General features: G+C 35.3%; 1 protein-coding gene across 3 annotated transcripts in view; it reads left to right on the top strand.

Moving 5' to 3' along the window:
• Positions 1-13,652, top strand: part of LOC145666405 (uncharacterized) — an 86,789-nt gene that overhangs the window by 43,379 nt on the left and 29,758 nt on the right. For all 3 annotated transcript variants that reach the window (XM_081733617.1, XM_081733616.1, XM_081733615.1), the window contains exon 6: positions 886-1,089. In XM_081733617.1, the coding sequence (XP_081589743.1) occupies positions 886-1,089 (204 nt within the window). The remainder of the gene's footprint in view (positions 1-885; positions 1,090-13,652) is intronic.

The following is a 13,652-nucleotide window of genomic DNA, read 5'->3' as shown; positions in this document are numbered from 1 at the left end:
TAACTTTTACATAGAAAGAGAAATTCTTGAAGCTGAAAGTACGTTACTTTGTATAGAACGTCCAAACAATACTAAAACAATAACCACATGAATATCTTAATATACAACATGTATTAAGCCACAACTTTGAAGCAATATTAAAATAGTAACAACATTAAGATCTTAATATACAACATGTATTAAGCTTCATTAATCCTCGTTAATGGTTACTCGTATATATAATCGAAATATTGGGAAGTTTGTTCTGCATTAAAGAATACAAATAGGTGAGTGTTTTAGTTACATTGAAGCATGTACTCCCATACGTTCTATCAGTCAAAGCAGAAATGCCTGGTAAGTTGAAATTCTTTTAAGAATTTTAATCCCAAACTTGTCCACTACAATGTTGACTAGTGAAGAGGAGGAATTTCCTATAGCAAATCCGTTTATTTGTCTGTCAATTTACACTTCAGATTTGCAGTAATTATTGGCTATACACAGTTTTAGAATTTTTGGTAATCTCATATATTTCTAAATCATTAAATTTGTTGCTTCTTAACCAAAATGACGACACCAGAGCTGGCACAAGGGCAAGTGCTCTCTGGTGGCTACATCTGCTCCGCGAATCCCCTCTCTTCAGAACTGCTATATAATAATCTAGGTCAAATAATAGAAAACTACCCTTATCGGTATATCAAAAAAATAGCTGCCACCCAAAAATTTATTTCCCTTCGTTCACCTCCCCCCCCCCCTCCAAGAAATTAAAGCTGCCGTCACTGTTTTTAATAAATTCGAAGTGCAATCAGTCGCAGTTGGCACCATTGATGTGCGTAATTACGTAGTTCTACGTTGATACTTAGCACATACAAAATTATTGATCGCACATTATTTTCTTTTCTTTTGCAGTTTGTACTACGTGGCGAATATTGGTCCAGTCGTTGTGGGAACAGCAAAAGCATCTTGATTTCCACGACATGTTTACTCATCTTAGTGCCCCTCTCCTTGACACAAGTATCCTGTGTGGACTTCTGCGACGGTGTCCAAATTTAACAAGCCTTGATTTGTCATATCGTAATCATAATCTGTGTGCGAAGACAATGCAGGCTGTAGGTGAGTACAATGCAGACAATAAAGTTGTATGGTATAGTGTAAACATGTTTTGACAGAGAAATATAAATCAATCCCATGTATTGTTCTGAAACTATAGATCGATCGATAGCTAGATAGTAAATAAGTAATGAAGTAAGTTAGTTAGTTAGGTAAGTGAAAGTAAGTGAAATTTTTCTGAAAATTCAAATGTTACAGCTGCTTGTTGAGGAAAAGAGTGTCAAGTTTTCTTTCAGGTATTCCATTGATGTTTCTTATGAAGTGCCCATTGATAAAAATATTTTATAAAATTTATTCAGTAGTTCAAATAGCAATCTTTAGTTAATTTACATGTTTGCGTATCCACTATTATTAACTAACCCTTTATTTAGCTCTTCAAGCCATTCCTACATAATGGAACTTATTAAATGCCGCGGGTCACGGAAAATGGTTGGTCTGGCACTTGAAAATCAAGGAAAAATTAGGGGAAAAGACGAAAATTAGTTTGTAAGAACCCTGTATATCTGCTGTCCTGAAACTTTCAATTTGTTTACTATTAAGTGGTAATTCAGGGTGTCTGCTGATACTGGAAATACTGGAAATACTTGAATTATACTGGAATTTAATTTTGATACTGGAAATACTGGAAATATACTGCAATTTTGATCACATACTGGAAAAATCATGAAACTGGTAATTTGTAACAATACTTTTTTGTAATTGTTTTAATAGTGTTAGAAACAATTTTGTATCCATTGAGATTGTAAATTTTTCCAAGGGTAACCTCCCCTCTTCTTCCCGTTGGAACTCCACCACGATTGTGACTATACAGTACATTTCTTTACCTAACTGTGACAAATTATTTCTCCTATTCCTAAACTTACACAATTACAATTTTTCTATTTATTTCCTACTATATATGACAGGTAATGCGACTTGAAAGTCGACCAAAAAATGCAAATGGCGTCATTCGCCATTTGTAAAATTCTTTACAGTTTTTAACAAAATAATTCAATTCTTGTACAAGTAATTCAATTTACACGTATTTTTAGCATAGTTGGCTTTAAAAGCTGATGCTCCTTTTAAAAAACACCGTTAATGGTGATGAAGACAAGACAAGAGTTGTACACATTTTGTAATTAGACATTTAAAGCGATGGATGGAGTGGAGGGCTGTGAGGGGAGTTGGGAGGGCCTTTAAAAAATGTTAAAAAAATCATTGTATTTCAAAAAAATCAAGGTTAACTAAATTTATTAAAAATAAGATATTCTTTTGATGGTAAAATAATTACAAACCTGAAATCATCAAGAGTGTGATTATTCCTAAAGAACTTGAAAAAAAAATCATTGTATTATGTACAGCAATTTTGCTGATAGTTATACTGAATATACTGGAAATATACTGTAATTTTGAAAATGAAACTCAGTAGACACCCTGTAATTCAAGTACACTGTTAACTGTACTTAATTTCATATACGTTTTAAGATTTTTCACGCTTCTCACGCCAGGAATATTCAGGTGAAAGCATTGATAAATAATGACAGTATTTATTTGATGCCTCTTAAAACTGCAATGATTCATTTCTGTGGTCTTGTAATCTATACACCCAAACAGTGAGTAGAGTAATACTTTACCCACATATGACGTTCTATTCCATTCCTTCACATGCTTTTCATAGCATAAACATTTGGTTTTGGCTGTCTAATCCATAATTTAAGGACCTTGGAGTAGGTACAATCATGTCCAAAATGATTATCACATATCTATATCTGTCTTCTTGTAAGGATATAATTTGATAATGATTTTGCAGGGTACTTTTAATAGCGATACTATGTGTATAATCGGGAAATGTATATTTGTGCTAAATTTGATAGGAAAAGAACTATAAATTCGAAAATTAGAATGAATAAAATAAAATGTTGCTAAATTTATAAGGAAGTTTTATTTTCATTTTATTGTTCCTATTTACTGCTCTTTAGATATGAAATTTGCCACATACATGTCTTTGCCGAACGTAAGGAATACCGGGGGAATTCATTATCAAATCGTATTATTACAACAACATATTTATAGACATGCGACAGTAATTTTGGACATGAGTGTACATGCTTGGAATATTGCATTGAAAGTCACATTCTTGTATAATGGGGATTATTTCATAACTGTGGCTGTATTGTAGAAAGGCACGTATCCAGGATTTTTTTTTTCGGGGGGAGGGTCCACACAGTACACACACACACACAGTGTCTGTTATAAGTTTATAGAAAAACATAAATAAATATCCAAAGTAACAAATTTTTAAAAAGTCTGAAACGTATCTAACTTACCATGAAGTCTTCCATAATTTCTATTATGCAGGTCTTCAATTTTTTTTTTTTATTATTTATTTATTTTTTAATAGAAGTTAAATACTGTTACTTCTTTTTTCCACTTAGCAATTAAGTTTATGTACACTATTTACAATTATCGACACACTGACACTAGAGTATTAAATTTAATCGTCTGCTATGTTTGGCCATTATATTTATAACTTCTTCCGGATCAATATCTTGGTCCCAATGAACCGATAACATTGCAAGATTTGTTAATCGCTCGTTCCCAGTCTGGTTCTCTCAAACAAGTTTTAAGGCGTTTCAGGGTAGAAAACTATCTCTCCGCACTGGCTGTAGAAAGAGGTAAGGTGGCCAAAACTTTCAAAAGTTCGTGGATTGCTGGATGCAAGTCAACAGGACATGAAGCTAAAGCTGAAACAGCATCCTGGGGAATGACGTCCTTTTCAACACACTTCCGTTTCTGACCACAATATGTAGTCTGCCATTATTTGCGTTTCACTTATATTTCACGTACGTTGGAAGAAAAAAAAAATTTTTTTTTGTCGTCCTATTCTCTTAGGCTAATAATCTTCCAAGTATGAATATCAATTCCGTATAATTAGCGATAACAGCTAATTAATTTCTAAATATTCAAAAATTCCTATCTACGTCCTTACAATAGTATCTGCTCGTAATGTCTAGGGTATTAGGCTCAAATCAAAGAATATTAAATGAAATTTCGAGAAATTAAATAGGAGATTATTCGTTTATTTACAAATAGAATACTCTAATTTAAAGGTAGGTTACTAAGTTTAACTCAGGACGCCACTCCGCCCTATATGCACTCTATCTTCCTTCTTACCCTTCCCCAATAACTAATGGAGAAAGGAAGTATTTTAATCTAAACTCTAGAAATCCTAATTTCCTTATTAATCAAATTACTCTCTATTATAGCAGGGACCTGTGGAAATACGGTTTACAGAATTCAGTTACTTCTGGACCGTACTCCTTGCTTTTAAAGACGGGACCTTGACTCAAAGGTCACTGTCTGGCCTAAATCTGTCTCTGGGACTCCAAGTTAAGTCCACAAAGGGATTCTATCTAGCTTAAGCAAATAATTTTATAGGATAGGTTTGGTATTAGGGATAGGATTGTCAGCCTTTACTCACGGCTCTAAATTTCCTTACACTCAAGGAAATAAAGGAATTTGGTTAAATACTCACTCTAACACTCTCTTAAATGAAAGTTGCAGTGAGAAATCTCTAATCTCTTACAGCACCTAAATATGCTATAATTACATAAGCAGGGATCGAACCCAAACGCATTTGGATTTCAAAATAAATGTTCCTCCACCACTAGGACGGAACCAAAACCTCGAGTCTATACGTGCGTCACTCACCTCCGCCTTAGACCCTTAGGAAGCTTATATACTCCCATTCTAAACAAGCAATAGTAATCCAATAGCCTCTGTTATAGGCGTAGGATTAAGCCTCTAAAAATAACAACTTATTTCCTAAATCCCTATCATTTGAATATCCTATCTAAACGGCCAAAGCTCAATTGCTTAAGCGGGCATCTGTAATGTAGTAGAATCACTATTCTCTCTACATACAGTCTCTAACTAGAGGGGACTCTCTCCAAACTGCACTATTCACTTCCAGTGCAGCGGGTTCGATTCCCGGCGGGAGCTCATGTGGTTCGGATTCCACGTTAATCAGTAGGTCCACGTCTCATATAGCCTCGCTGCTGAACGGGACGTAAAACTCAAAATCAATCAATCAATCAAATCCAGTGCAGCGGACTGGCTGGCCAAGATCCTACATTCAGGAATCCTCAAATTGCACAGCGACGAAGATAGGGGAGGCAGCCTTTTTATACGTTTTGACCTGCTAAAAAAAATAGCAACAAAAATTCTTTAGAAAGTTTTTTAGCGCCAACTTCTAGAATGGAAAATTCCCAGTAAGGGAGACTGAAATACAATGGATTTAGCAGCTAGCCTCCTCGACAGGCTTCTAAGAGAAAAAGTTAGCATGGAAAAAAGCAACGATAGAACTAGCTAAACTGTGAATAATAATATGGTTAATTCTTAAGTAATAGGGGATGATGCTCTAATATATATATACATAAATATACAACATAAATTGATTAAATATTTCCTTACACTAATAATAATAAAATAAATGAATAGATATATATACCAATAAATTAATATACTCCAGGCCTGGATTTCTAACTTATAAATAAACACAATTATTAAATAGAGCAATATTTAAATTATATCAGTTATATTTGAATATAATATCAGCAAGGTCGCAAGACGTAACTTGCATATAACCCCATAAAAAAAAAAAAAAAAAAAAAAAAAAAAAAGAATATTATTCTCACTTGTTACTTTGAGTATTCAGTTTATAGTCCGGAGCAGTCTTATATTTCAAAAATTTTTCATCACAACACTATCACAATCACAAAAAACAAAAACAAACAAATTTTTCATTTAATTTCGTAACGACTTAAAATTTTTAGGGAGAATTTCCCTTCAGTTCTTAGTCTCGTGACCGTCTTTTTTTTTTTTTAAAAAAAAAACATAAGCAAAAAAATTAATAATTTCCAATTTAATTCAGTATTTGTTCACTTCACTTGTTCACTCACTTCCACTGATTTTTTCTGTTTATCTGCACTACCGACTTGCAGATTTCTGTTCACTAGAAGTCCAACTTCCTTTTTGCCGTCTCGACTCCGTTCACAGTACCTGATAAATCTAAGTCCTTACCTGGTGTTAAGGGAAGGTTATCTAATCCCTCACCATCAGTGATTAGATCCAAGAAACAACCATCCTCGACAATAGCATCTGGATTACTGGAAGAATCTTTCGAACTCGGTCCACCAAGGTTGGAGTCCTCTTTCGTGAACAACTGCTTATTAAACTTTTGCAACGATTCTTGATATTGAAGTGCTCTAATGTCCTTCAGAGTATAACCTGGGTCATTTACTCGAACTTTCTTAATATTACTGTTATTTAACTGTGAAAAACGCATACGACGCTTATTGTTTCGTGAAGCATCTACGTGACACAATAATTCAAGTTCAAAACTTGCATCTGCTTTAGGACGAGCAGCAACGTACACACTACGTGTAGGTTTCTTAAATCCGTTCGACATTTTATCAAAGCTTTTATACTACAAACAACGATGTTTACAGCAAACGACGAGACGAGAAACTGTGATCTTGGCCAGGCTTGTTCCCTAAACTAGCTAAATTTCTCTAAGAAAGAAAAAAATAACAGCACAAAGAATTTTTTTTTTTTTTTTTTTTTTTTTAAGCTTAAATTACTACGTCTGTGGGATGTTTTATTTTCCCCCCAACTTTACTTTCTCTTTCGTCTGGAAATAGCGATTTGGCAAACTCTAGCTGTAGTTCACGGACCTTCTTACAAAATTCTGGGGCCATAAAAACAGGTTTGATCATATCAGCGTTTGTCTTGACTGTTCTACCACTGTCTTGATTCCGAATTATATAAGTATTTGCAGCTAACTGCTTTTCGATCTTCCAAGGACCGCTGTATCTCGGTAAGAGGCCTGCACTCACTTTATTAGTGGGGGAAGAAAGCCGTATTATCCTCCACCATACCATCTGACCGGGTTTGAATGGATTTGGTCGTCGACCTCTATTATAAATTTGTTTTCTGTCAGCATGTTTTCGTCTCTGTACCTCATTCGCGCGTTTGTAAGCAGTCTCCATTCTCAGTTGGATTTCCCGAACATATTTACAATAATCTGGCTCCTCTTGAACTTCTTCTTTCTCTTCTTGGGATTCATATAACGGGTGTTTAAAAGACCTTCCAAAGAATAGAAATGCTGGGCTGTATCCCGTAGCCGAACAAACTCTGGAATTTATTGCAAATTCAATAAGTTTAATATCTCTCGCCCAATTTTCATGCTTGTTAGCATACATGCCGAGTATTGTCTTTACATCTTTTATCATTTTTTCGCTTTTATTTCCCTTTGGCCTATAAGCGCTAATAAAATGACATCTTGTCTTAAGCAGACTCATTGTTTCTCTCCACAATTTTCCTGAAAATATTGAGTGATTGTCACTAGATATCTGAGAATAAGGTCCAAACTCCGAGAAAAAAGTTAAAAGACAGTCTACCATTGTCTTTGCAGTAAGTCTTCTGACAGGATAAATCTTTACCAATCTTGAAAATCCATCAACAAGGACTAATCCATATCTATATCCTCCTATTTTACTTGGCACTAAGGATCCAAAATTATCGACATACAAGATCTGGTTAGGCCTGACAGCTAATGAAGATTCCATGAACCCATACTTAGTATTAGTATTTTCCTTGTATAAACTACAGGGAACACAAGCTTTGCAAAAATTTCGTACATCGTCACGCATACTTGGCCAGAAGTAAGCTTCCCGCAACTTTCTTAGCGTTTCTATCCACGAAGACTGACCTGATTCTTTAATTATATGAGCCATCACACAGAGAGTTGCTCTCAATGAGTTTGGGATCCAAACCACATCCCTAACTTCATCATTTACTCTCAATCTTCTTTTCAGAATTCCATTCTCGTCTATGAAACAATTTCTCTTCAGTCTCTTAAATTTTTGACTCCGCTTACTAGAAACTGACACCTTATCTCCTTTTAAAAAAGCAATGAATTTCGAAATAAAAGAATCTCCATTTTGATTTTCTCTAAGTTTATCTAAATCTCTGATTTGCGAGAAGTCTGCATAATTATTTTCTTCCTCTTCTTCTACTAACATGCAGTAAGGTAATTCTGATAGCATTTCTCTCTTTTCTTCTAGAGAAAATTTTCTAACTTTGCTCACGATTAAGTTCTTTCTTCTCTTCTTTTCCTTCATTTGTTTCTTTAATAGTTTTACTTCCCTAAAACTATTATAATCAATGAGTAAAACCTCAGACGTTGGTAGCTCCTGAACGTCTACTACTTTTCCTTCGCTTGTCTCTATCTTTAGAAAACCAGAATCGTTTTCAGCTTCTAACGGTAATAATTCATTAGCCTCGTTGCTCCCCTCAAACTCTGGACCTTCAGTGTGCGAGTTTTCGAGACGAGACAGAAAATCTACTGGATTTGTCTTCTCTTGCTGAAATCTCAGCACAACTGGAAATCTCATTATTCTTGTTAACCACCTCTGTACAAGCGCTGGTACTTTCATAGATTTTATCAGTGATAAAATCGGTCTATGATCTGTATATACATAAATGACAGGAGCATGAATTAAATATAATTCGAACTTCTCAAGTGCAATAACAATGGATAAAAGCTCTAGATACGTAGAACTATATTTACTCTGAGTGGGAGATAACTTTCTAGATCCATACGCTACTACTGCTAAACGGCTCTTATCATCCTTTTGGCAGAGGGTGTACCCAGTAGCCACCGAGCTTCCGTCCACATATAAGTAGAACGGATCATCTAACTTGGTAGAAGTAATTCAGGATCTTTGGCTAATTCCTCCTTTAGTTTCAATAACGCTTTCTCGTGCTTCTCTTCCCATTTAAATTTTGCATCTCGCTTCAACAAATCTGTAAGCGGTGAAACTATCATAGCCATATTTGGTATCCGAAAGTGAAAAAACTGGAAAAATCACAAGATCGCTTGAAGCTGTTTTACATTCTTCGGCCTAGCGATTTGCTGCGCCATCTTTAATTTCTCCGGAGTGCATGTTATTCTACCGGGAGTAATAGTATATCCCAGAAATTCTATTTTCTGCGTAAAAAGAACTGCTTTATCCGGGTTAAGGGTAAGTCCTGCATCGCTAATTCTCTTCAACGTTTCTTCAAGAGTTTCAATTAACTCATCAGGTGTTTGACCGCCCACCACTATATCATCATAGAATGAGATGACCTTAGTATAATATAGTTCCTTTAAAACCATTTGCATTAACCTGGCTAAAGCAAATGGGTAATTACATAATCCATAAACTCCTCTAATGAACTGATACGTGCCCAAATGAGTTATAAAACCTGTATACGGTTGACTTTCTTCATCTAATTCAATCTGAGCGAAAGCATATGATAAATCAAAACATGCATAGAAATTCATCTTTGCTAAGTGAGTTAGGGCTTCCATTATACTTGGCAAACCCACTTTTTCCTTCTCTGTTAGTTCGTTAACTTTTCGACTGTCTAATATGACCTTGAAACTACCATCCTTTTTCTTATGCAAAATCGGGCAGCTTACGTACGGAGTACTTGCCTTTTTAATAATTCTATCTTTTTCCATTTGATCTAACACTTTCTCCATAATCTGCCTTTTCTCTATAGACATAGGTCTAAGCCGACAGGAAAAGGGTTTGGGGTTTTTAATATTTATATGATGTTTCATTAAATGTGTAACACCTGGTTTGTCTGAAAAAACGTTCTTATATTTTTCCAAATATATTTCTCATTTTATTTTTTCTCTGTGGGTCTAAACTAACATTGTTTAACATCTTTTCTGTAAGTTGGCTGGGGGCATTCTCAATGGCCGCACAAGGGACATTTCCCTCCCCTCTACTTTTATGAGGTTTGTCATACTCGCATACCGCCATCCCTCCGTTCTCAATACACCATCCTCGGAGCGATGTACACAAAACAATCTTTGCCCTTGCCAGGCAATCTCTTCCTGCAATTATGGGTTTCAGAAGGGAAGATACCACGTGGAACCGTTGCCTAATTTTATGGCCGTAAAATTCAACTTCTACGAGCACACTCTCTAAGGAAGTCGTTGACCCACTCGCTAGACTTAAATACAATGGATCTTTCTTAAACTTCGCCCCTCTCTCTCTCCACAAATTTGCTTCGTTTTCGTCAACAAAGCTCAGTAGGCTGCCAGAGTCGCAAAACAAGAATACCTCTCTATTTAATATTGTCGCTTTTATTAGTGGCTCTGTTCTCCACCCTTGAGATTCCTTTTTTGCTTTCGATGCAATAAAAAAGAATTCTTTCTTTTTCCTGACGCACCATCGTTTCCCTCTTTACAAAGAGTGCCGTTATCCCTCATTGATGTTGACAAACTTTTTGAAGTTCTCTCTCGATCCTCTGGAATTACGAATCTCGTAAGAAACGACTCATCGCTAAAGCACCATGAATTTTTCGCAAGGTGAAGATCTATCTTTGCTTCTGATAGAAAATCAGCACCAAGCACTAATTCAATAGAAGCGTGAGAAAGAGCATAGAATTTATGCGTAAATTTCCTCCTTTTTATGAAAAAAGTTGGCATAACCACAAGACTACAGCTAGCTTCACCTGTAGCTAACAAAATCTTTTCATTTACTTTTTCCGACTTCGCTCCTTTCTCAATCCATTTTTTCGCGGTCTTAATATCAATTAATGAAATAAATGATCCACTGTCCAAGTAACAGTCTTTAATCTGTCCGTAAAATTTCCCAAACAGATAAGGAGGTGCATTTTTCCCTATAGCAAGTTTTCTAGGAAATCTAGTGACCGTAGTTGCAATATTTTCCCTTTTCCCGTGGTTCTCCCAACCTTTTTCTTGCTGGGGCAAACATAGCTTTTGTGCCCAAAACCTCTACACGCATGACATTTAATTTCAGCCTTACTTGGTCCCTCTTTTTTACTTTCTCTCTTTTCATTTGTTTGCCTGCTAAAATATGCTGGATTTAATGCTTGCGGCCTAATCGGGGGGACTGACTCAGTGCCTATCTCTCTACTACTCACTGCAGCCAATTGGATACTTTCTTCCTTCCCTGCGCTATGCTGCTTAGCATAGTTATAATCTTCTAATAAATACGCTTGAATTTTCAAGGCGTATTCTTCCAACTCCCTTAAGTTAGCAAATTTCCTATCATGAAGAAATTGTTTATACTTAGGGTGTGCTTTACTTACAATCTTGGCTATCTGTTCTATCTCCTCGACTAAATTTTTCATACGAGAGAAAAGCAATGCCATTTCTCTAATAAATCTTGAGAACGATTCGTCCGGTCTCTGAATTCGTGTCGCCAATTGAGCTTCTATTTCGCTTTCATAATTAAAGCTAAAATATTCCTGCAGTAGACTATGCCTGAATGCAGTAAAATCTGTAAATTTCGACTTGAAATTAAACCATTTACGGGCGTCAGAAACTAAGGCATTTGGAATAACTTTCTCTAGCAATTCATTCATTGTCATATTTTTGCTCTTGGCAAAATCTGTCAACTCATCGAGGAAATCGAATGGATTCTCCGATACTTGTCCTGAGAACTTAGGTAACGGTAGTTTTATTTCATCCAAATTACTACATTTACAATTTCTGTGCTCATTATTTTCTTGATTCCCCTCTCTAAGCTTACGTATTTCCTCTACTATTTGGTCTATTCCTAGATCAACATCCGAATCTATCCCTAAAGCGGATTTTAACAAGTCTAATTCAATTACGTTCTCCATTTTCCTCCTACGTCTGTTTCTCGGTTTCATTTAATTTCTATGCCGGACGAGAATTCCCCACTTTTGGAAGAAAAAAAAAAAGTTTTTTTTTGTCCTCCTATTCTCTTAGGCTAATAATCTTCCAAGTATGAATATCAATTCCGTATAATTAGCGATAACAGCTAATTAATTTCTAAATATTCAAAAATTCCTATCTACGTCCTTACAATAGTATCTGCTCGTAATGTCTAGGGTATTAGGCTCAAATCAAAGAATATTAAATGAAATTTCGAGAAATTAAATAGGAGATTATTCGTTTATTTACAAATAGAATACTCTAATTTAAAGGTAGGTTACTAAGTTTAACTCAGGACGCCACTCCGCCCTATATGCACTCTATCTTCCTTCTTACCCTTCCCCAATAACTAATGGAGAAAGGAAGTATTTTAATCTAAACTCTAGAAATCCTAATTTCCTTATTAATCAAATTACTCTCTATTATAGCAGGGACCTGTGGAAATACGGTTTACAGAATTCAGTTACTTCTGGACCGTACTCCTTGCTTTTAAAGACGGGACCTTGACTCAAAGGTCACTGTCTGGCCTAAATCTGTCTCTGGGACTCCAAGTTAAGTCCACAAAGGGATTCTATCTAGCTTAAGCAAATAATTTTATAGGATAGGTTTGGTATTAGGGATAGGATTGTCAGCCTTTACTCACGGCTCTAAATTTCCTTACACTCAAGGAAATAAAGGAATTTGGTTAAATACTCACTCTAACACTCTCTTAAATGAAAGTTGCAGTGAGAAATCTCTAATCTCTTACAGCACCTAAATATGCTATAATTACATAAGCAGGGATCGAACCCAAACGCATTTGGATTTCAAAATAAATGTTCCTCCACCACTAGGACGGAACCAAAACCTCGAGTCTATACGTGCGTCACTCACCTCCGCCATAGACCCTTAGGAAGCTTATATACTCCCATTCTAAACAAGCAATAGTAATCCAATAGCCTCTGTTATAGGCGTAGGATTAAGCCTCTAAAAATAACAACTTATTTCCTAAATCCCTATCATTTGAATATCCTATCTAAACGGCCAAAGCTCAATTGCTTAAGCGGGCATCTGTAATGTAGTAGAATCACTATTCTCTCTACATACAGTCTCTAACTAGAGGGGACTCTCTCCAAACTGCACTATTCACTTCCAGTGCAGCGGACTGGCTGGCCAAGATCCTACATTCAGGAATCCTCAAATTGCACAGCGACGAAGATAGGGGAGGCAGCCTTTTTATACGTTTTGACCTGCTAAAAAAAATAGCAACAAAAATTCTTTAGAAAGTTTTTTAGCGCCAACTTCTAGAATGGAAAATTCCCAGTAAGGGAGACTGAAATACAATGGATTTAGCAGCTAGCCTCCTCGACAGGCTTCTAAGAGAAAAAGTTAGCATGGAAAAAAGCAACGATAGAACTAGCTAAACTGTGAATAATAATATGGTTAATTCTTAAGTAATAGGGGATGATGCTCTAATATATATATACATAAATATACAACATAAATTGATTAAATATTTCCTTACACTAATAATAATAAAATAAATGAATAGATATATATACCAATAAATTAATATACTCCAGGCCTGGATTTCTAACTTATAAATAAACACAATTATTAAATAGAGCAATATTTAAATTATATCAGTTATATTTGAATATAATATCAGCAAGGTCGCAAGACGTACCTTGCAACGTATACGTTTTTTTTTTTTTTTTTTTTTTTTTTTTTTTTTTTTTTTTTTTTTTTTTTTTTTTTTAATAACTATATCACCTGCAGTTGATTTTAAATATTTTGGGCAGTAAAACCTTGAAAGCAGCCAACGTATCCTTATTCTGTTCAA

The sequence above is a fragment of the Thermobia domestica genome, chromosome 12 (genome assembly GCF_964235325.1).
Source record: "Thermobia domestica chromosome 12, izTheDome1.hap1.1, whole genome shotgun sequence".
NCBI classification, from domain to species: Eukaryota; Metazoa; Arthropoda; class Insecta; order Zygentoma; family Lepismatidae; genus Thermobia; species Thermobia domestica.
The sequence above is the reverse complement of the archived record's forward strand: the minus strand, read 5'-3'. Positions and strand labels throughout refer to the sequence as shown.